Source organism: Antedon mediterranea, chromosome 8 (assembly GCF_964355755.1).
Source record: "Antedon mediterranea chromosome 8, ecAntMedi1.1, whole genome shotgun sequence".
NCBI classification, from domain to species: domain Eukaryota; kingdom Metazoa; phylum Echinodermata; class Crinoidea; order Comatulida; family Antedonidae; genus Antedon; species Antedon mediterranea.
The window spans coordinates 1,612,132-1,637,932 of record NC_092677.1 but is presented as its reverse complement, the minus strand read 5'-3'; the positions used below and the strand labels follow the sequence as shown (position 1 = coordinate 1,637,932).

Genomic DNA, 25,801 nt, shown 5'->3' with positions numbered 1-25,801 from the left:
AATGGTCCTGATTTTTTAGCAAATGATTAAAAACATTCATAAAAGACATTAAAAACTTACAATAGCACCTTCAAATCACAGTACAAAGACATTTACTGTCCAGTATAGCATGATGTACAGGCTGTAATATTTTACAAGATCAAGAACCACAAGAGAATGGTCACAAGCCGAGCTTGATTCTGGCAAAGGTTGTTGGAGTAACTCATTTAGGCGCTAATGCAGTTTTGTTTCCACTTATTATTAATATTATTGTTATTACTAGATGGTACGCTCGCTTCGCTCGCGTACCATCTAGGTCGTGCCCACAGATGGTTCTCGAATACATAATAATTTCAGCGTTAAAAAACTGACGATTTCAACTGTACGTACAATAATACATGTCGTTTACAGAAACGAATAAACAGACACTGATTTATGTACTCAACTAAAATTAGCACCATGGGAATTACTTCCGAAAGAGAAACTTGTCACAAAATGAGACCAATTGTTTAAGTCAAATTTAAACAAACTTAATTTGTGTTTTGTATGTAACATTAGGGTTGAGGGATGGGGAAGAGGATGGGTGCAAAGAGGAACAATTTTTAAATATATTCTTTATACATTTAGTAACAAAATATTAATTGTTTTCATGTTTTACAAATAATATACCACTAAACACAGTAAAACATTGCGATGTAATACTTTGTTGAAACTATCAGTATCACCGTCCTAGTAGATTGAAATAGCAGTACATGTAACGATACATAACTACGACGTGTATGTTTATATAATGTAAAACAATTTGTGAAAACCACCTCTATTCGGGGGAAAATCATAAATTCGATTTAATCGTCAATAAATATTAAATTATCTAACTCAACTTAATTAGTAGTGGTAATGGTTTTCAATTGTTTCTTAGAGCCAATTCATACTTAAGTTGGTTCCTACCCTACCCACCAAAGTTGTTTTGCGTTTAGGGCATATGATGCACCGTAGGCCTATCAGGCTCTACTATGGCTTTTAACGCTACTCATGCCAGTGAGGGAAGGGTGATGATATGGGTGGTTTAACTGCAATAATAAAGATTTGTACATAACATACGGCGACTGAAAACGCTAGCACCAGCTCATTATCCGTTTATAAAAAATTATATCCAACCTCTGCAGCACAGATTGAAAAAAAAATGGATCGAATTTCTGTTATGAGTATACAGTACTTTCCTTTACGACGCCTGAGGGAATAGAGACTTGTGGAACGACACAGAGATTGGAATGTTCCATTCATCGCAAATCAATACATTTGTATAAACGTATATTAAATCTATCAAAATAGTATTTTTTTAAGAAAATCGGCCTGTCTTCAACATCATGATACTGTACTCGAGCTGTTCAACCGGTTTTCAGCTATTAAAAACAATTATCGTAGGAGGAGATAGGAAAATGCGAAGCCTCCTCAAATTTTTGTGGCGGGTATTTTTCAAGATTGACATCCATTAGACAGTGTACCACGATCGGAAAACACCCCTATTTGGGGCAAATCGTTGAACCTAAATTCGTTTTAATCGTCAATAACTAATTATCTAACTTAATTTAATTAGTAAACAGGGTTACATCAGGTGGTTAAAACCAGTACCGAAAGTACGAACCAACTTTATATACCATCGAGTAAAAATTCTAAAAGTAAGGCGCGATTTACCGAATTTTGCCCTTACGTAAATTTATATATAGATTATTGTTATTGTTATTGTTGTTGTTATTGTTGTTGCTGTTGCTGCTGTTGTTACCAAAATGTTAGATAACACATTTTTACGACATCCGTAACCATGGTAACAGCCACATTTCAAAATGACTGTGTCACACACAACACTGAACTGAAGCAGTTTAACACTAACTATTCCTTACTGGAAGATGAGGTTAAAAGCATCAACATTAAATTGAACGGAATTGAAACGTATCTGCAACTATTAGACGATTAATATGTAATAACATTTTTACTAATATCATTTTTTATAAAATTCCTCCTGGTATACATTACCCTGACATCTCTGGCCTATGGCCTTTTTTGAATGATATATACATTATAGCACCATATATTTTTAAGACGGTACCACTTTTGGTAGCCAAAATGTCCTACTGCCTGGACCGATTTTATCCAGGCCGGACCAGCTTTTTGCGGCAAAAATGTGTTCGGCCGGACCGATTTTGAAGCCATTAAATGGTCTCCCGGACGCGATTTTTTTTTTCGTACATAAGTTGGGGACCCCCTCATGAAACGTCACAAAATAAACATGAATAATTCATCAGTTAAATGTTCTTGTTCCGTGTGCACCCAAGCGTATAGCAACAAGAAGTGATTACACAAGTGCGGTACGATTCTAGGCCTATCTCCGCGCTGTTGTTGCGGCGAGCGATTTCATAGAAGAATAGCGGCGTTTTGTGTGGATTGTCTAAATAATCAGCCTTTAGTTTATGATAGTGTTTTTAATATAATTTATTACTAAAGAATTACGTGTTAAAATTATAGTTTCTATTAATACTATTAGGCCTAGGCCTAATTATTAGTCTCTAAACATATGTCTATTCTAGTAGAGCGTGTGTGTGTGTGTGTTATAGGTATGACACAATCCGAGTAATAAGTCAGCAAAATTAAACAATAAACATTACACAAAAATACATTTTTTATTCTCGTGGGTCTAATCTTCCCATCTCATGTGTTCATATACGCGCATTTTTAAAGTTCCTTTGAGTACATGCATTGTTTGATAATAAAATAGCAGAATTAAAAAAAATACAGTACACAAATTATACACATTCTTTATTCTTGTGGGTCTAAGCTTTCTTTGGGCTATGTCCAATGAATTACTACTTAGTTTAATGTCTTGCCTAGCTGTCGATTAGCCTCGACTCGACACATTTTGTGTGAAGAAGAGTGCGCGAAGGCAATCGCGTGAATTGACTTAGAATCCTAGGCCTAGAAAGTATCGTATCGCAGTTGTGTAATCGCTTCTTGTTCCTATACGCTTGGGTGCACACGGAACAACAAATTTAACTGATGAATTATTCATGTTTATTTTGTGACGTTTCATGAGGGGGGTCCCCAACTTATGTACGAAAAAAAAAATCGCCTCCCGGACCGACTTTTGCAGACAAAACTGGTAATTTCATCTATGTAGGTAGGTCCGGTAATTTCCTCTATGCTACACTGTATGTAGTTATAAAATATGTACTGGATATGGATCATATGGCACAAAAATAGAAATTATGCAAACAAAAAGATAATATTTATTTCAGCATTATCAATTTGTGGGCGAATATTCTAACGTACAACGTGTAAACCGCGCTTGTGCGGATAACCTACCCCGCCAAGATCATTTCTAGATTTGATATACTTTCTTAATTATTTAATTAAAAAGATTTAAAGGAATAATTTGGCTTGTAATGTACAGTACTTTCCAATAATAGAAAATAAAAAAACTCACGAGTTTCACACAATTGTCCAAAGAAACACATTGGACAGGAACACGTGTATCCTATAGAACTAGAAGACTGGGTACAAAAACCTCCATTAGAACAAGCGTGATTTATACAGTCATTCTGCACTGAAATAATACAGGAAATATATTGGGTACCGGTCTAGCGATAGGCCTAAACAATGTTTTTCCATTCCAAAAATATTTTAAAACTGTATTATAAACAATTAAAAAATATACCAATGACTATATAATGAAGTATATAATAACGTAATAACAGAAGAAGAATCAAGCTCTCTATCTATATACAAATATTTGAATTTAACCGTATACGTACATATCACATTTAATGTCACAGTATCATCATCCACTGGTGGGTCATCAAATATAACAACTTCACATTGATATGTGCCACTGTCAATTCGCAGCGTGTTAGTAATCACAAGAATTCTATCATCATCTCTATCAACGCCAAATCTATCTTGGTACGAAGGTTCTATGATTGTAGATCCACTTTGAGTTGCTGATATTTTATCTGCTATTCCATTTATTATTTTATTCCATGTCACAATAGGGTCACTTGAACTAGTACTACTATCTCTTGTATATGCACATGTCATTCTTGTGTCAGAGCCTTCGTGTACATCATCTAAGTTGTTGATATTTACAGACACTCCATAACAAATGCAGAATAAAACTAAATTAAAAAATGTATATAATTTTATTATTAAAAAAATGTATCGTCTATACAAAAGCGTTTCACAAAGATGAACACTTTAATATGCAGGAAACTTAGGAGAGCAAGAAAAAAAGAAAATTCTAAAGAATATATTTTATAAAAACACAATTTAAAAATATGGCAGAAAAACACTTGTGGAATATAATCAGCTATTTGAGGATTCTGATAGCAGGTCTTGCATAACATTGTACGAAAAATAGTGAACATTCCGTGAAAGATTTAGCCCTATAGACCAATAGGTGATGTGTAATCGGTAGTACTAGTGTCAATATACAGTAAATGCTCGGTTTCCAAAAATCTACCCCATTTATTAATCAAACAAAGAATAGTGGTACAGCTAACCAAGGTGTTGTGCTGTTGTAGTATAGTTGGTCACTGTGTACTTACCTTGAATGAGGAAGGTAACCAAATAGATATCTTTGTTTTCTGGAAACATTTCCTAACTGGAGGCCTAGTTGTCATACGTCAATTTCTTACACACACATCCCTTTCAATATAGTAACTAGTTAGGTTTATTGTTAAAGTAGATCCATAGTCAACAATGTGTTTGTTAAAACGCGCTCAGCTGCACAAGTTCATTCCTGATATGATTTGTAAGACAAAAATATATCCACTGTACACATCGATTATAAACTCACTTAGATATTGTTAACAAAAATTATAAAATACTAAAAAAATATGTAAAAAGAGACATTTTATCGAATTACAGAACTTAAAATGCTTCACTCATAAAATATAGATGCATATATTATGCATTTGTGTTGGTGTGTGCGAGTATACACACATAGCCTCTTTTATATTATATGTATTCATACTTTTGTTATAATATATATAGAAAGAATCCACATGTACTGGAAGTAATAAACTGAATATCTTCTTTTTTAAGACAAAATGTATAAATAATCATGTTAGAAAAACAGTATCGCTTTTTGATGATGAACAACTCTAAAATGTATATAGGAAATGTTTTTTTTTTAATTTTGTATCTATTGTTGTGTTTATTGTTTTATGTTTTTTATGTAAAAGGGTCCTGCGAAAACAGAAGTGTAAACTTCTCTATGCAGGATCCTTGCCATCATTTATGCTATGAAACTGTATTTATAAACGATGAGTAAATAAATGTGAATTGAATTGAATTGAAACCAAGCTACAATGGTCAAGGCAATCCGGCAATCTAACAACTTAGATTGCCTTGCTATAATGTCTGTTTTGAGTGCCTCTTGTAAGACATTTGTGGTACTATTTGAGTTAATGTGTTCCGGACTCCATAGTCTACAAAATATAAGAAAGCAATCTTGAATACTTCCCTTGTTTTCACCACCTTGTATATATACACATATACTTGTGTAGTAATATATGTTTACTTATTAAGGATTTTTCAGTGAAAAAGCATTATTTTGCAAGGATAGTCTTGCCTTGTCTTTTTTTAAATCTGAAAAAAGAAGACAATGCAAAACTATTCTTGCAAAATATGGTAGCTTTGACATTTTTATATAATATCCATAAAATGAAATAATAAACACCAACTTTACTGTTATATTTCAAGTTTGTCCCCCATTACACTGTTGTGAAATCACTGATAAGCAAACATATACGTTTTTGTTGTTGTTTTCACAAGATATCATGCGTATTGCTTTCTTTGACACATTTACAAAAGACACTTTATGCCAATTATAACAACTAAACCAAAAATAACCGTAAAACATATAAAATAGTTCTTATTAGGTATCGCGTGCTATCTAAAATGTCTTTCCGGGTTTATTTATAAATGTAATTTTCTTGAATTGAGAAACAATGTATAACCAATATAAGAACACTGGTGCAGTAGACCCTCCTTTGGAACACCCTTATTAAAGGGACACTATCTTGCAAATCTATACTACGGCCAACCACTATTAAAGGGACACTCCAATTAAAGGAACACTTAACTGCAAATCTACACAACAGCCAACCACACTATTAAAGGGACAATATCCTGCAAATCTATACTACAGCCAACCACTATTAAAGGGACATCCCTATTAAAGGAACACTATCTTGCAAATCTATACTACAGCCAACCACTATTAAAATGACACCCCAATTAAAGGGACACTTAACTGCAAATCTACACTACCGCCAACCACTATTAAAGTGTAGTTTACTATTTTAAGATACAATACCCTTAAAATAATAAGTTAATGTCTAGTTGGGGTCTAGGGTGTTTATGAATTTTAGATACAAGGCCAGAAAGGTTTTTTTTTTAAATTATTGTTGAGAGTCTTGGCGATGCCTTCCTCATCATGGTGGACCATCCTATGTGTACAATGATTTCTCTACAATTTTCGATCTTCCGCAAGAGGCCGCAGACAGACTGGAAAACGATCATTGCACATCTACGTTTATATACAGTACCGAGAATCCAGTGTTTCTAAGGTTAACACACTTTATGGTATTCGAACTGCGTTGTTCATTTTGCATAAACAGATGTCTACCACAAAGGCTTGGCTTTCCTTTTCCTGGTACAGTACTTCGATTCAAGTTGATGCTCAGTAAGGGGTGTCACGAAAGCTCAGACCACGAAAGCTCAGACCCCCTAAGACCTAAGATCACGAAAGCTAAGACCCAACACCTAAGATTACAAATACTAAGATATACTACAGCTTAAAAACAATACTTGTTTATCCATACATAATTTTAAACACAGTAGGTTTCATTTATTACCATAAATATAATTTAATACTACCGAAAAACATAGATAAACTCACATTATTTTCGCCCGTTGAGTAAATGTATATTTTTTCTTTACAACAAACAAACTTGACGGGTTGTTTGTTGGTATATATTTACTCCATTGTGTTGCTTCAGAGGATGTTTTTCTTACGCACCTGCTTTTCTTGTATTTTGACTCCAAATTTGTTGACTAACTTTATCCTGAACACCACACTTTAAAATTAGGACTTATAAGTACTTTCAGAAGGAGAAACACATAATAACAAATAAATAAATCCTTTAAATTGATGATTTTACAGATGTGTTTCTTTGTATACTGTAATGACAATGTAACTCCTCGAGCTCCCCATGCTCAATGTTTTTGTTTCTATGGAGCGCCAAAAGAGCAACAATAATAGTACAAGTATAAAAACAGAAAGAAAACGAAACAAAAAAACTTATCATGATTTTTAAATTAAAATTTATTTGCCAGTATTTATTTCTTCGTACTTGCATGATTATACTATTATCATTACAATTTTAATTTTACATTGTTCCATCCACACTGTAGAGATGGACTCCACAGAGTTTTCAGCCCTCTATATAATTTTTGCTCTTTTGACGTTCCATAGAAACAAAAACATTGAACATGGCCCATGGGGTAGGCCTACTGTACTGTAGGCTAGTCATTTGTGTGCGAGAAAAACGTCTGTAAAATCATCAATTTAAAAATGTATTTATTACTTTTTATGTGATTCTTTTTCATGAAAGTGCCAATTCTAAGGTGTGGTATTCAGAATAAATGTTAGGAGTTAAAATACAAGGCAGGTGCGAAAGATAAATATTTGTAATCTTAGGTGTTGGGTCTTAGCTTTCGTGATCTTAGGTCTTAGGGGGTCTGAGCTTTCGTGGTCTGAGGTTTCGTGACACACCCGCTCAGTAAGATGGTACTATATATACTTTGATTTGTAGCAGTGAGTGTTTCTACTAATAAATACAAGAGTTTACTTACTCGTTGTGTTTGTTAGTAAGCGGCCTATCTGTTTTATTCACAATTTGTATGTGTATTTGTCATTGGATTCAAGAAGTCAATATGATACCATTTTACCTGTGGATATTCTACTTTTTATGTTACCAGTTTGCCTGTGAACGACTTGGATTTATCTTACCAGTTCACCGGTGGATATATTTTAATACTTTGATGTATTTTACCAAATTGCCAGTTGCAGCAATAAAGAAATTGAATTGAATTTATATATTGGGTTTTATTTAACCAGTTTGCTTGTGGATATTACTTGGATTTTATTTAACCAGTTTGCTTGTGGATATTACTTGGATTTTATTTTACCAGTTTGCTTGTGGATATTACTTGGATTTTATTTTACCAGTTTGCCTATGGATGTATTACTTGGATTTTATTTTACCAGTTTGCCTGTGGATATATTACTTGGATTTTATTTTACCAGTTTGCCTGTGGATATATTACTTGGATTTTATTTTACCAGTTTGCCTATGGATATATTACTTGGATTTTATTTTACCAGTTTGCCTATGGATATATTACTTGGATTTTATTTTAACAGTTTGCCTATGGATATATTACTTGGATTTTATTTTACCAGTTTGCCTATGGATGTATTACTATTGGATATTAATTGGATTTTTGCCTTTAAATGAAGGTAAGATTGTTTTGCTTTAAAAGAACATTATTTGTATTTAAGAATTATTTTATATGATATTTTTAGAAAATTTCTAGCTGCATCGTCACAGATTATTACTGATAAAAATACCGAATATCGAATTATTATTTATATTATCATTTCATTATTATGCAGTATTGTCAAAATAATGACGAAACGAAACAAAGCTAATGCACATTCAAAATTCCCATGTATTTTAATAACAAAGCAATAGCATTGAGTTTACCTGGTATATTGTGAATTTGAGTTGGAAAGTTGCACATGAGACATAATAATCTGGCCTAACAGTAAGCAATTTCTAAAATTGAAAGCTTACGTCTAACAGTAGCCTACATTATTACAATAAAAGAACACAACAGTTTTACTTTGGCATAGGTGACGAGGGGCGGGTTGGACTAGTTCATTATCGTGTAGAAAAATGTTGTCATCTTTTAGAATCGTAACGTAACTCTATATATTACGACTATTGCTTGCTTGCAAAATATACTCATGTCTGAGTAATACGTTATTTCTAAGTTGTTTGGTTAGTTATCATTCTAACATGGCATTGTGATTTCCGTTTTCTAAGCTGTTGAATATAGGTTTTTCTTTAGTCTAATTGTTTGGATATGTTCTGTAAGTTCGTTTTAAATTAAACTATATTTATTTTCTCTCTCTCTCTCTAAGTTTTTACATTCTCGTATACTTGATTTGTATCCTTTTTCTGCAATTCTTCGTACGTGTGACTGGTACCTTGATTCATCTCACCAATATAAGTTGTGTATTCCTACAATAAAAATAACATCATGTATTATAACAATTTGAGGAAGAAAATAATATTGATTGTTTTTGCGCTGATTGTTAAACAGTCTCCACATTGGGTCTATAATGTAATATTTTATAAGGTTTTTTGTATATAAATGGTAGTTCTGCTTACCAAATTGATGGTCTAATAATGAGTGATTAAATGCTGACATCGTTTATGATTCTAACCATAACGCTTTTTGTTTTCTTTCGTGGGTTTTATTTTATACACATATGTAAAATAGCAATATAAAATCAATATAATATATGCATGATAATAATGATATTAAATATGATGTATTTCACGGTAAAAAAGAGATATTAAAGCCTGATTGAAACTTTAAAATAGACAAACAATCACTTGATCTTTCCTTACCCCTGATTGGTTGTCATTTTTTGATAAAGATACCTTAAACAAACAAATGAACACTGTTATAAAATGCGACTCACACATAATTAATATACAATAAATGTGATGGTTAGACATTAGCAAGTGTAAAATAAATTAATCTCAACTTACATGTACCTTTGCCGGCCTTAGTTTTTTGATAACGGAGAATGTAAGCAGACTTAACATACATCCAATAAACACACCGACAAACGTCATTCCAACAAGAAGTCCAGTTGAGTGCTTATGTTCATCTTCTCTGCTTAAAACTAAGAAAAAGCAAGGCCAACAGCCATAAGTCGCGTGCTAAAACGCATAGTGATACCGGACCGACAGACAAACCGACAGACCGACAGACAAACCGACCGACCGACATAGTGAACTATATAGACTAAAAAATTCAGTGGTTTTCATTACATCAGATCAGTCTGAGTATTCTTTGTTTTTAGAAACAAAAACTTGTGTAGCACCGCCCACAAGGAATTAACATTGATATTACAGGGCTCGGTCTTCACAATTCTACAGCTCAAAATTAGCTCAATTCTAATACTACAAAAAACCAATCAAGTTATCTCGCTCGCATTTATTCTTTCGCTTATTTGTCTCGTTCTATTACTACTAAAGAAACTTTCATTTTGTACTTACAGAGTTTACCTGTATTGCTCTGCTTTCCTTCCGTTCCGCTGTAGGCAAAATTCTCAGCTCTACACTTATAAATCCCTTCGTCTATTTCATTTACATTACTAATTATAAATGTCGTACTAGACTGTGGATATTTATCTGTATCAGACACATCTAATATGTCGCAATCTTTCATCCACGTCATGTTAATTGGTGCTGGAATACCAGACGGCAAATTACATGTGAAAGTTGCCATTTTCGTTTTCTTCACGAATATATCAGTTGGATTTAGAACAGGTACTTCTAGGTCTGTAATTCAAAATTAAATTTATACCACAATTTTAGTCAATAGAATTAGGCTTATTCGTTTAAAAATAGTAATCCTTGGCCACATTGCCTAAAGACATAGAATAAAATAAATAATAAAAGTTTTAGGGTTTAAACTATTCGTCTAATTAGCGAGCGTAAATTATTTGTATAAGCACCCAAGTAGTATACCCAGTAGTATACAATAGACAATTGTGCATACACAAGTGTTTAAACTCCACTTTCATAAACATTGTACAACAGATACGAGCATCTTGTGTTTGTCCTGTGACACGCATTGCCACATCTCTGTCGATTTTCTCACTTGGCAATCCATGAATATGGGCCTAAATAATTGGCAGATATGGAGTATTTAGTAGCTGACGAATTTTGAAGTACTTACATTGTACTGTAAGTGTATTGTTGTCACTGGCATATAGTCCAAGAACTGTTTTAATTTTGCACAGATAATTACCGTCATCATTTACTTCAACATTGGTTATTATAAGATCATTATCGACAGACAATGTATAACGACCCTTGATCGTTTTTCCTGTATTAGACACTAGAGCATTGTCTATTTCATTGCCGTCATCGTCGGCTTTATACCAGTCAAGTTGAAGCAATGAATCTCCTAAATCAACTGTATAGTTACACGTCATTTTTGCGTTTTTGCCAACTTTTACTGTATCAGGTCCTACTTTTACAGTTTGTGTATTCTTTTCTGAAAAAGGATATATATATATATATATATGGAAACATGCAAAGTAACAAAAATATTGCTAGTAACGGATAACCTACATTTAACATCGCTATTAATACCTCCCAAAGTATTTTTGTATTTTTTAAAACCATATCTCAAATCGAAACTATATAAACCTGAATTGATATGTGATACTCAATGTGGATGTTAATAATGTTATTGTTGATGTTTTTTCTTGCACAACAACAACAAAATACAATTTCTTAGATAAAAGATAAGTAATGAATGAAGCATAGCTTTCTAAAAGCAAAGTTTGTGTTGAAAGTGAAAAATCACTACAAAATAAACTAAGCTGAATATAAATAAATAAATTAAAAATGTAACTGTTTTATTTCAACATTATCGTTAAATAAATAATCTTTTAAAATAGAAATAAATATTTGTTTGGTAGTTGCATGTGAATCTGTTGAGTTGAAAGTTGAAACATGAACGAATTTTCTCCATGGTTGAAATAAGGTAATTTTATTGAGGAATATGAACTTTTATTACAAATTCTGATTACAATCGTTCTATGAAAATAAACATAGATTCGATGGCAGAACAAAATTTAAACATTACTTTTGTATATGAAAACATTGTTGATAGACTTGTTATTTCCATGATCTTACCTACAACAGTGACTTGTACTGTACTCTGTCTTGCTGCCACCTTATTACTTGCATTCAACGTCACAGTATATACATCACCAATGGTGTTTGAAGCAACAAATGTGAATGTTTCTGGGTCGTTATCAATGTCAGTTGCTCCTTGTGATGACCAATCATAGTTAGCAGCAGGTCTGGCCTCTACGTCAAAGCTTATCACAACAGTTTCTCCTCGGGAAACTTCAATGTCTTCTAGTGGTGTAACTTCAGGAGCGACTAATTATAAGTTAAAATAATTGTTATTGGAATTTTTTTTTCTATAAAAGCACTGCAACCCCTTCCCCTTTAAAAAAAGTAGTTATGCAGAATAATGTTTTGAGTTTCTTTAAATTGCTGTTTTAATCCCTTGCACACGTCCATCACACATCATATCTTTATAGTTTGACATTTCAGTACACATTCATAACTAATACAATTAACAGTTAAATTAGAATCTATAGATTACAGTTAAATTATAATCTAGATTACAGTTAAATTATAATATATAGATTACAGTTACATTTGAGTTTAAACAAAGTTTAATGCAGAGATTATTCTTTAGGGTTTTAGTTAAATGTGAATGATATAGAGGCGCAAACTTACAATACACATCTAAAACCTGACCAGCAGTAGCTTTAGTACTAGCAGTGTTACTTGCCTCACACGTATAACTTCCTTGATCGTTCCGATCCGCGGTGAACGTGTAAGTAGACAAGCCTCCTTGCTGTAACACTGATCCATCCTTCTTAAATGTGAACAGGGCGTTTGGTTTGGAAACGACATCACATGACAATGCTACTGGATCACCTTCATTCACAGGTGTAGTAAAACTTAATACTGGGTCCTCTATATCTGTAAGTCAAGAATGAGATACTCAAATGATTACATATCATACATATTAGTAAAGATTATATTTAGTGTGGGCCTAAATAACATGCTCAAATATCAAGTAATTGACATCATCAGTCATTACGCATTAATAGCCACAATCGTAAACTAAACCACAAAAAGTAAATTAGTAGGCTTAATTATTTCATCTTTAGGCTAAAGCTTGTTAAAAAAGACAAACATATTTTAAGAAGCAATAAAGGTAATCAAAATACAGTTAATATTCCTATTCGTAATTTTCTAAATTTCACAAGAAAGATAATTTTAGTGCCTGCACAATAAAATGAACTTACATATAACATTCAGAGTAACTACATCGCTGTCAATTGGAGGATTATCAAGATTATTAACCTCACATTGATAATCACCACTGTAACAACGTAAAGTGTTAGCAATCACAAGAACTCTATCATCATTTGGGTCAAGAGTAAAGATACCAATGTAGTCAGGCTGCACTGTTTTAGTTGCACCCACAGTTGTTGCTATAGGTTCAGATGCCCCTCCTGTGACATTACTCCATGTTATGATAATAGTGCTACCAGTTGTAGGATTGTAGTTACATATCATTCTTGTTTCAGATCCTTCAATCACATCGTCCAAGTTGTCAATTATTACAGTCACACCAGTACATGTACTAAATAAAACTGAAATAGAAAATTACAAATATTAAACTAATTATTTATTCTAACAGATCTGAAAGTTAATGAAATGTGAAAATAATATCAGTAACTATTACGGTAGCAATTGGACTAATAATACTGTAGGCCCACATCATATCAACATTTAACGTACCGTTAAAAAGGATGAAACAAACATTTCTATTTTTTGAAAACATAACTGTTATAGTTGTCATGCACAGAAAATGGACGTACACACCCCTAGAAATTGGAATTAAAATGAAATGAATAATGAACACGTATTACGGTACAATATAAATGTTACATTGGTATTATGAGTATTATTTTATTATTATTAGTGTTGTCTAACAATAAAAGCCACAATAACATCCTTTAGTGTGTTTTCACATCAGATCTGATACTGTACCTACTCACTAAAGTTAGCGATTACTAAATGAAGCAAACTTTACTCGGTGGGTAAATAACTAAGCCTCAACCTTCGTCTTTATATATTCTACTCCATTGCAGTATGTCAATTTGAAACATAAAAATACGGATGATAAAATATAAGAAACAAGCCACTAGAAACATAAATAAATCGGTATATTTCATGAAAACAAAACCATTACCTTACTGCAAAAGTTTAATTACTGGGATAAAAACCAGCGCTGGATAAAATCAAGAACTAAGAAAATAAATCGCTCAAAAGTAAAAACTATCTAAATCGTATCGGTTGGCTTAACATAATAATACTGTACACATAAGCATGTATACCGACCGCCTTTAAATGAATAATAAACATCTTTTAACATTCAACACACGGAAGCTTTGTTCGCCATAGTGATAATCAGGATGTATTAATATTTCCTAATGCCATTATATCAGAATATAAATAAACAATTAATGGTTTCATGGACCTATACATTTGTAGGTCTATGGTTATATTATTCATAAAACAAACTTGCAGCGTCGTTGTGGACGATGACAACATACCGAATGTTGGCCAATAAAATAATTAAAACATCTCCCAAACTGTCAATATTACACAAGTACATGTGCTAAATAAAACTAGGAGAAAATTATTAATCAATGTTTAATTATTTAATTCATTTATTGTGCACATTTTAATAAGCTCTTACTTTACGATCAAGAAATATACCTGTATTTCGAAAATTTATTCTACATAAACCATTGAACAATTGCATACTGTAGCTTCATGATTAAACGTACCGTTAATAAGGATGAAACACACATGTATTATATGTAAACATACTGTTATAGCAGGATATTGAAAATACACACCCTATAAATTGGAATAAAAAATAAATTAATAATGAACACGTATTATACTCCCCACGCCTAAACGGCAACATACAACACAAATTACTTTGTACCTGTGACATACACGGTTTTATCATGTTATCTAAAGCTCTGTCTACAACACTATCAAACTAGTTTGACAAATATGATGGTGATATGCCCAACAAATATGGTAGTGATATGACATCATCATGTTCATATGGGCATATCACATTTTTTTGACATATAAAGTGTGATAGTGTAAACAGAGCTTAACAATAAAAACCAACATAATATTCGTAAGTGTGTTTTCTAACCAAACTAATTATAATGTGTTTTTATAGATCCAGGTTTAAGTTAGTTACCTATCACCAACGTTCAATAACTGAATGCAGCATAATGCGCCCGGATATAATAAAGCCTCAACATGAATAGGTCTTATAATTCTTTGATCTTTCATCGCTGTATATTAATTTGAAACATACAAATACGATTATGTTGTAATATAATTTACAAAAATGGTAGACCAGGGAAGAGTTATTTCCTTGGTAAACCTAGCCTATACAATCGTTCTTTATTATAGAAACTATCAATTACCTTACTGCATGAGTTAGGTGGCTGTAAATTTACTGTGGTTAGATAAGCCCAAGAAAACAAATCACTCTGTGAAGTCCAAAGTATTTTGTCTATCTGGGTCGTCGCGTTTACTCAACAGACTAATAGAATAAACATTATTAATATTCATCGACTCGACTTCAAAACAACACACAAAACATAACTGTTGATCGCATGCTGATAAAATCAGGAAGTGTTTGCACAGTGAATGAATTAACATGACGTATTTCGGTCGTCGCAAATCTAAACCTCAATATACTGGTATTGTTAATGCCGTTATGTCGAAATATATACACAATCAATTAATTAAATTGACCGAGGACCACATTTTAAAAACGTATTAGGGATGTACATATGATTTCTAAACCATCGTGAGATAATGGATATCGCCACACGCGCTCGCCGTACTGCCGTCTCCGTAAATTGCTGTGACGTCACAGGTGTATCGCAAAATTTACGTCATGAGTTTTTTCAAATTTCTAGTAATCTCGCGATTGTTCTGAAATCATATGTACATTCTTAATACGTTGTTAAAATATCGTCCTCGGTCAAGTTGTCCTTTAAATTCTTTCGAATCGGTACCTTTAGGAAGTTTACTAGCAAGATTTGTTGACATTATTGGTGGAAAAAAATATCCGGTGATTTTATTATATTAAAGCAGATCAACTGGTTTTCTGTGTTTGGAGTGAAATTTGCGGTAATTAGCTAAATAATGAAATAACAAAGTGTTTTTTTTTTCTGGATTTTAGGCTTTGATTTAATATTCGAATTACTTGGGAATATTAATAATTAATTTGAGTAGTAATCCGAAAATAGATTTTTAATATGTTTAGCTAGGACTGGACCCCCTCTCCTTCCTGAATTAGAACAGATACGATTGTAGGCAAGCATATTGTAGAAAAGTAGAGGAGGAAATCAGACTGAATGTTCGCTCAGTAGGTCTAATAAAATGACTGTCTAGGCTAAATTATGATAGAAGTGACATTGGATTTACGTGGGGGTTGTTGGCACCCAACGGCCGCCAGTCCTTGACGACGCCACTGCAACACATTTTTGTTTCTTGCTATACTCGATTGCTGGAATACAGAATCAGTATGAGAGTGAGCACGTACAACATTATAACAAGTTCACAGATTTTATTTACACCTATTTTATATTTGATACAACGGTTTTTTTTATGTTTGATTATTGTCACAGACTACGGTGCGGCTTTAGAATTTTATCCAATAATACGATAAATTAATATTAATTTTCCCTCAACCCAAATATTACATTTCATATGTGCTTAGCGCGTTTCTTGTTCATTACAACGTCGTTCATTCATCTTTTATTGGTATAATAATTTATTATACAAATAAAAATCAGAAAAACTCTGTTGATTCACTATATTATACAATAAACACTATTTCATGTAATATTTTCTATTATGATCAAGGTGTTCTTTCCATGAGTAGGCAAATTATCGTGAGAAATGTTTGTTATAAGTGAGTACCATTTATACACAATTAAGTCTTCTCTATTAACAATCTGAGTTACACTTTATACTATACATAGCTTTCTTCATCGTGTTTGTAATTTTCAAACTTGTAATGGTTACCTTTAGGCAAACTTACTTGCTGATAGCTGAAATAAAATAAAATACCCAAACACCAATCGATTGGTAAATCTTGCTAAACTACATTGTTGCTTATTATTATCAATTGTTGTTACATTATACTATTTTACTACTATGTTGCTACTCCCTAAACTATATGGTTGGCCATTGACAATTTTATATGGGGGTCACAATTTAATAATTGAAATTAAACCAGTTAATATGTAAATTAATATGCATATTTATGAACCAACGCCAACAATACATAAGCTTTTTATAATTGTAAGGTTACAACCTCTCTATTTTTATGTGTTTTGTTTCTCACTGATGAAATTCGATATAGTGTCTTCTAAGTTTTCGTTTACTTTTTCGTTAACCCTTCGTAGCACTTGCAATGTACAATTACTGTAAAATTAGAAAATAACGCATTACAAATTCGGGTGATCTGTAAAACTTAGCAAAATCTGTGGAACCGTGTAAACTAAACATTATCTACTCGTGTCTACAAACTCAACAATAGTTTCTATAATACCCTATCCAACATACAACACACAGATTTCTTCGCTACATTAATCATATTTGCATAGGGCCTACCTGTTCGGCACGTTTCTCCCGAGAATCCGTTCTGACATTGGCACATTTCATCACCATCGTCATTGTTAGTACACTTTCCTCCATTCAAACAATTCAAGCTGCATACATTTAATGCTAATGTGAATTCATTTAGTTATTATCTGTACGACCATTTATTAAACTACATATACGCTCATACTATTGAGAAAAACAATAAAAGCACTCTACAACATATTGCATTATATTTACTAGAGGAAAATAAAAGGGCAATGTCGACTTACTGGTTGAAGAAGTCGTTGCCAATGCTAGATAAAATATAAAAAAGATAAAAAAAAGATTATTGTTCAACAAAATTATGCGTATTCATGATAAACCTTTCAGTTCTTGCCAGTGTGCCATTATGATTTGTTTACTGCATCAGTTCACATTCATAATAATTTGTTCTATGCCTGTGGTGTTTTTAGCCTAGATGAGTTCTAGTTGCCTGTCGTTTCGTATATTTCAGCCTAGGCCTAGTACTGTTAGTATTAGGCTTGTGGCCTAGGCTTGTTTGGTCGTTTGTTGACATAATTAACAGTACACTAACAGTAGGTTTATAAAATCCATATAAATATTAATATTTAATATAATTATTAAAAACCAAATGTTACTGTTTTAATCAATGTGAATCAATTTTTATTTGATTCAAATGACAGGAATCTATTTAGATGTTATATAAAACAAATAATGAATGTTTGAGGCTGTCGCCTCGTTGATATATAACCTTTCATCATTCACATCATGCTATTATTTGTACCATTACACTCATAAACATTAATTCATTATTTGTATAATATTTACTAGAGGAAAATAAAATAAAAATAGAACGTATGTGTAGTCGACTTACTGGTTGGAGAAGTTGTTGTCAATGCTACATAAAATATAAAAAAAAACAAAAAGATTATTGTTCAACAAAATTATGCGTATTCATGTTATGATAATGGTGCTACCAGTTGTAGGACTGTAGTTACATATCATTGTCGTTTCAGAACCTTCAACCACACACCAGTACATGTACTGAATATAATAGAATATTACAAATATTAAATTAATTATTTACTCTAGTAGATCTGACTTATAATTTTGATGATCAGTATGCCTAACTAGCAATGAGCACAATTAATTCAACATACTGTAGGCCTACATATGCATTTAACAATTACAAAATGCTTTTATACTGGATAATTATAGGGCGGATTCAGCCGACCCGGGCTCCTTCTAAATTTCACAGATTGTAACGAAAAGAAAGGACATCAAATTATTATTATTACTTCATTTCACTACTTTTATGCCCTGAGCCCCACATCCTAAAGACAAGCAGACAAACATAGAACTTACAAGTTTCACAGAAAAATCCAGTAAAGCTTGATGGACAGGTACACGTGTATGCTGTACAAGAACCAACAACCGTGACACATTCAGCTCCATTCTGACAAAGGTTGCCAGAGCAAGCATTTATCCATGATAATAAAAATGAATGCATTCTAGTTACATTTATACTGGAAAATTATAGGGCAGATTCAGTCGGCACGGGCTGACAAGCAGACAAACATAGAACTTGCGTCCCAAGCATCAGACGCTGATAGTGAATATTATACAAAAGAGAGCATTACAGTTTTCAGAAAACTATAGACTGTAAAATACATATTTGAATTCTGATAAAGACAAGCAGAAAAATCATAGAACTTACCAGTTTCTCAGAATATTCCAGTAAAACATGATGAACAGGTACATGTGTATGCTGTACAGGAACCAGAAAACTGGACACATACAGCTCCATTCTGACAAAAATTGTTGGAGCAAGCATTTGACGCTGATGATAATAAATACATTTATTGGAGTTAAAAAAATGATTTTATACTGCAATGTACATGAATTAAATTTGTATTTGAACTCTGATAAAAGCAAACAGACAAACATAGAACTTACAAGTTTCACAGAATATTCCAGTAAAACATGATGGACAGGTACAGATGTATGCTGTACAGGAACCAGAAACCTGGACACAACTAGCTCCATTCTGACAAATGTTGCCAGTGCAAGCATTTCCTGATAATAAAAAATGAATGCATTCTAGTTACATTTATACTGGAAAATTATACGGCAGATTCGGCACGGGCTGACAAGCAGACAAATATTGAACTTGCGTCGAAGCATCAGACGCTGATAGTGAATATTATACAATTCAATTCAATTCAATTCATTTATTTTTTTCAGATTCAGATTCAGATAATATATATATAAAACATATAAAGCAATACAAAATACAGACAAGAAAACTAACACCAGTCTGGCGGATTGTAGAAAAGTGACAAGTCACTATGCGACGACTCTCCCTCTGGTGCAGACAAAAACAAGTTAACAGCAAACTACATTAAAAAAGGCAGGGAAAAACTTAGAGGAACCAAAAAGGCACAAATTAGTCACTTCAATAGGGAGGGTATCCAACAACCTTGGAAAGGAAATAAAAACAGAGTGGTAAAATGTATTGGTACGAGAACCCTTATGCCTAAAAACTTGTTTATAATTTTTACGAGAAACTGGTGTGGGCAACAATGCACCATCAACCAGAAAATCTACGTAGAGACACTTAATAACAAATTTAACATGAAGAAATTTAAGTCTATGGTCAACCGGGGTAGTTTGAGGAAGGTAAGTCGGGCTTCGTAAGATGGACGTAGGGAATATATAGTTTGGAAATAGCCTGGAAAACATGATCTAGTGAAACGTCTTTGGATAGATTCGATTTGGTTGATGTTGCATTGTTGATGTGGTAACCACACGGGAGCTGCATATTCAACGATTGGCCTTACTATAGTTGTGAAAAGTTTTAAAAGAACAAGGTGGTCATTGGTCTTAACAAAACGTTTAATAAAACCCACAAGTCGGTTACATTTAATAACAGATTGGGATATATGCTGGTTCCATGTTAAATCCGACGTTAAAGTAACTCCAAGGTACTTATAGTGAGACACTGTTTCGATTTGATTATTAAGGATGAACTATTGGAAAGAGTTGTGGTTTTTTGAGCGGGTTATTTCAATGACTTTACATTTACCAGAATTGAGAGACATACGATTTGTTTTACCCCATTTATTGATAGAGTTGAGGTCAGCCTGTAAAAAGTCACAATCAACTGGGGATTTGATTACTCTATAGAGAACAGTGTCGTCAGCATATTGTGGCACGTGGGATGAGATGAAGGTAGAAAGATCTGCAATATATATATACAAAAGAGAAAATTACAGTGTCAGAAAACTATAGACTGTAAAATACATATTTGAATTCTGATAAAGAAAAGCAGAAAAAACATAGAACTTACCAGTTTCACAGAATGTTCCAGTAAAACATGATGGACAGGTACATGTGTATGCTGTACAGGAACCAGCAACAGTGTTACATGTACCTCCATTCAGACAAATGTAGTAGGAGCAACCATTTGACGCTGATGATAATAAATACATTTAGTCGAGTTAAAAAAATGATTTTATACTGCAATGTACATGATTAAATTTGTATTTCAACTGTGATAAAAGCAAGCAGACAAACATAACTTACAAGTTTCACAGAATGATCCAGTAAAACATGATGGACAGGTACAGGTGTATGCTGTACAGGAACCAGAAACCTGGACACAACCACCTCCATTCTGACCAGCATTGTTGGAGCATGCATTCAATACTGATAATAATAATAATTAATAAATGTATTTGAGTAACAAACATGCTTTTTACTGTAAAATACATGAATTAAATTTTTATTTGAACTGTAAATAAAGCAAACAGAAAAACATAGAACTTACAAGTCTCACAGAATGTTCCAGTAAAACATGTTGGACAGGTACAGGTGTATGCTGTACAGGAACCAGAAACCTGGACACAACTAGTAGCTCCATTCTGACAAATGTTGCCAGTGCAAGCATTTCCTGATAATAAAAAATGAATGCATTCTAGTTACATTTATACTGGAATATTATAGGGCAGATTCAGTCGGCACGGGCTGACAAGCAGACAAACATAGAACTTGCGTCGAAGCATCAGACGCTCTGATAGTGAATATTATACAAAAGAAAAAATTACAGTTTCAGAAAACTATAGACCGTAAAATGCATTTCTGATAAAGACAAGCAGAAAAAACATAGAACTTACCAGTTTCACAGAATGTTCCAGTATAACATGTTGGACAGGTACAGGTGTATGCTGTACAGGAACCAGAAACCTGGACACAAGCAGCTCCATTCTGACAAGCACTGTTATCACAAGCATTCAATACTGATAATAATAATAATAAATAAATGTATTTGAGTAACAAACATGCTTTTTACTGTAAAATACATGAATTAAATTTGTATTTCAACTGTAAATAACAAGGCCAACAGCCATTAAGTCGCGTGCTACAATGCATAGTGATACCGGACCGACAGACAGACCGACAGACCGACAGACAGACCGACCGACCGACATAGTGAACTATACTGACCGAAATTACTGAACATGTTTAAAAATGTTGAAATGTTTAAAAACATTTATATTTTTTTAATTTACACGTGCGTAGCCTGTCACTTTTGACGTGCTCGTATAACGTAATTTCGAGTTGAAAAGTAAGTCAAGAAAACAGAAATCGGGCAAAAAGAGTTCGCAATAACATTTAACGCGCAGTGCGCACGCAAAAATATGCGCACTCATGGAAATTTTGTAAACGCTTAAAATTGCCTGAAACGTACTCTTATTTCATCGAAAATAAATTTTGAAAATTTTAAGCGCGCGTACGCATGCGTTACATACGCTACGCACGTAATTGTATTGCCATATGATGATTTATGCCCTGAAATTTATGAGTACCAAATTTTATTTAATTGTGATTCATGGTTGTGAAGATATGATTAGAAACGTGATTTCGTTAAATTGTGCGCAGACCGCGTAATTTTTTATTGCGCACCGTGAAAACATAACCACATCGATTCCTGGCCATAAGGAATATTCTGTGAACAATTGACTTAGCTAGATTAAACTGATATCAAGATAAGGTCATAAAGCGATAAAACGCATAGTGATACCGGACCAACAGACAGACAGACAGACAGACCGACAGACAGACCGACAGACAGACAGACCGACCAACCGACCGACATAGTGAACTATAGAGTCGCTTCCACGCGACTAAAAACAAACAGAAAAACATAGAACTTACAAGTCTCACAGAATTGTCCAGTATAACATGATGGACAAGAACATGTGTATGCTGTACAGGAACCAGAAACCTGGACACAACCACCTCCATTCTGACAAGCATTGTTGGTGCAAGCATTTAACACTGATAATAATAAATGAATGTTCAAGTTACTTGTTTTTACTGTAATTTGAACTGGGATATGGAAAAAAGACAAGCAGACACACATTAGATCTTACCATGCATATATTTAATTTATTTAAAACATATTTAATTTATTTATAACATTATTTGGAGAGGATAAATGGTCCTGATTTTTTTAGTAATAGATTAAAAACATTCATAAAAGACATTGAAATCTTACAATAACACCTTCAAATCACAGTACAAAGACATTTATTGTCCAGTATAGCATGATGGACAGGCTGTAATATTTTACAAGATCAAGAACCACAAGAGAATGGTCACAAGCCGAGCTTGATTCTGGCAAAGGTTGTTGGAGTTCAATTTTAACAGGGAGTAACTCATTTAGGCGCTAATGCAGTTTTGTTTCCACTTATTATTAATATTATTTTTATTGTTATTGTTGTTGTTATTGTTGTTGTTGCTGTTGCTGCTGTTGTTACCAAAATGTTAGGTAACACATTTTTACGACATCCGTAACCATGGTAACAGCCACATTTCAAAATGACTGTGTCACAATCAACACTGAAGTGAAGCAGTTTAACACTAACTATTCCTCACTGGAAGATGAGGTTAAAAGCATCAACATTAAGTTGAACGGAATTGAAACGGATCTGCATCTATTAGACAATTAATATGTAATAACATTTTTACTAATATCATTTTTTATAAAATTCCTCCTGGTATACATTACCCTGACATCTCTGGCCTATGGGCTTTTTTGAATATTTTTTACATTATAGCACCATATATTTTTAAGACGGTACCACTTTTGGTAGCCAAAAATGTCCTACTGCCTGGACCGATTTTATCCAGGCCGGACCAGCTTTTTGCGGCAAAAATGTGTTCGGCCGGGCCGATTTTGAAGCCATTAAATGGTCTCCCGGACCAACTTTTGCAGACAAAACTAGTAATTTCATCTATGTAGGTAGGTCCGGTAATTTCCTCTATGCTACACTGTATGTAGTTATAAAATATGTACTGGATATGGATCATATGGCACAAAAATAGAAATTATGCAAAACAAAAAGATAATATTTATTTCAGGATAGCATTATCAATTTATGGGCGAATATTCTAACGTACAACGTGTAAACCTCGCTTGTGAGGATAACCTACCCCGCCAAGATCATTTCTAGATTTTCTATACTTTCTTAATTATTTAATTAAAAAAATTTAAAGGAATAATTTGGCTTGTACAGTACTTTCCAATAATAGAACATAAAAAAACTCACGAGTTTCACACAATTGTCCAAAGAAACACTCTGGACAGGAACACGTGTATCCCATAGAACTAGAAGACTGGGTACAAACACCTCCATTAGAACAAGCGTGATTGATACAGTCATTCTGCACTGAAATAATACAGGAAATATATTGGGTACCAATCTAGCGAATATAGGCCTAAACAATGTTTTTCCATTCTAAAAATAAATACAGTACTATAAAATTGAAATATTTTAAAACTGTATTATAAACAATTAAAAACTATACTAATGACTGTAATGTGAAGTAATAACAGAAGAAGAATCAAGCTTTATACCGTCTCTATTTATATACAAATATTTGAATTTAACGTACATATCACATTCAATGTCACAGTACCATCATCAACAGGTGGGTCATCAAATATAACAACTTCACATTGATATGTGCCACTGTCAATTCGCAAAGTGTTAGTAATCACAAGAATTCTATCATCATCTCTATCAACGCCAAATCTATCTTGGTACGAAGATTCTATGATTGTAGATCCACTATGAGTTGCTGATATTTTATCTGCTACCCCGTCTATGATTTTATTTCATGTCACAATAGGGTCACTTGAACTAGTACTACTGTCTCTTGTATATGTACATGTCATTCTTGTGTCAGAGCCTTCGTGTACATCATCTAAGTTGTTGATATTTACAGACACTCCATAACAAATGCAGAATAAAACTAAATATAAAAAATACACATATCAGTATAATTATTATTAGAAAATATATCCTCTATACAAAACCGTTCATTTTCTACAGAGAAGAAAAATTGTATAATATGCAGGAAACTTAGGAGAACAAAAAAGACAATTCTAAAATATAAATTTCATAGCGAAAGTCTGACATGACCATATTGAAACGAGAAGAAGAAAGTTATAATTAAACATTATTACAATAATTCGTGTCACCGAATATGCTCTGGCAGCTATTTAAAAAATTTGAAAAAAATAGAGAAATCGTCGAATATGGACCTTCCATAAAAAATCTAACCCTAGTTAGTAGTCCTGCCCATTATTAATCTAGCATCGAGTGGCTATAACTAACCATGGGTGTTATCAAACAGTCGTAAGATAGTGCAATTGGTCACTCTGTACTTACCTTGAAGGAGGATGCTAACCAAACAGATATCTTTATTTTCTGGAAACATTTCCTAACTGGAGGCCTAGTTGTTATACGTCAATTTCCTACACACATCCATTTCAATATAGTAACTAGTTAGTCTTATTGTTAAAGTAGATCCATATAGTCAACAATGTGTTTGTTAGAACGCGCTCAACTGCGCAGACAAGTCACAAGTTCAATCCTGATATGATTTGTAAGACAAAATACATCTACTGTACACATCGATTATAAACCAAGCTACACTTATGTTTGCTTTTGTTCCCTTCTTACCTATTATTGTTGTTTTAGGCTAGAAGGCACCGGATCCCCGAAAAGATCAAGACTTAACCGATGCTAACTGGGGTACTTACACACTGATCCCCAGTTATCGGTGATGGT

General features: G+C 33.1%; 3 protein-coding genes across 3 annotated transcripts; all 3 read right to left on the bottom strand.

The window, feature by feature from the left end:
- Nucleotides 1–8,772: 8,772 nt before the first annotated feature.
- Nucleotides 8,773–14,840, bottom strand: LOC140056944 (cell adhesion molecule CEACAM5-like). The gene is made up of 10 exons (XM_072102479.1): nucleotides 14,798–14,840; nucleotides 13,743–13,828; nucleotides 13,244–13,594; nucleotides 12,666–12,914; nucleotides 12,048–12,299; nucleotides 11,080–11,400; nucleotides 10,395–10,679; nucleotides 9,882–10,018; nucleotides 9,738–9,770; nucleotides 8,773–9,344 (listed from the first exon to the last, which is right to left on the bottom strand). The coding sequence occupies exons 2-10, from the start codon at nucleotides 13,801–13,803 to the stop codon at nucleotides 9,240–9,242; spliced, it is 1,794 nt and encodes a 597-aa protein (XP_071958580.1). The 5' UTR covers nucleotides 13,804–13,828; nucleotides 14,798–14,840; the 3' UTR covers nucleotides 8,773–9,239.
- A 1,839-nt stretch (nucleotides 14,841–16,679) lies between these two features.
- LOC140057156 (protein glp-1-like) lies at nucleotides 16,680–19,183 on the bottom strand. Its single transcript, XM_072102710.1, has 5 exons — nucleotides 19,026–19,183; nucleotides 18,535–18,558; nucleotides 17,930–17,953; nucleotides 17,670–17,783; nucleotides 16,680–17,480 (listed from the first exon to the last, which is right to left on the bottom strand). Exons 1-5 carry the CDS (start codon nucleotides 19,168–19,170, stop codon nucleotides 17,437–17,439), a joined length of 351 nt encoding a protein of 116 aa, XP_071958811.1. The 5' UTR covers nucleotides 19,171–19,183; the 3' UTR covers nucleotides 16,680–17,436.
- Nucleotides 19,184–19,384: 201 nt separating this feature from the next.
- LOC140057094 (uncharacterized) lies at nucleotides 19,385–25,480 on the bottom strand. The gene is made up of 9 exons (XM_072102632.1): nucleotides 25,400–25,480; nucleotides 24,621–24,980; nucleotides 24,275–24,394; nucleotides 22,878–23,000; nucleotides 21,246–21,368; nucleotides 21,010–21,132; nucleotides 20,776–20,901; nucleotides 19,617–19,736; nucleotides 19,385–19,500 (listed from the first exon to the last, which is right to left on the bottom strand). The coding sequence occupies exons 3-9, from the start codon at nucleotides 24,327–24,329 to the stop codon at nucleotides 19,385–19,387; spliced, it is 786 nt and encodes a 261-aa protein (XP_071958733.1). The 5' UTR covers nucleotides 24,330–24,394; nucleotides 24,621–24,980; nucleotides 25,400–25,480.
- Nucleotides 25,481–25,801: the final 321 nt, after the last annotated feature.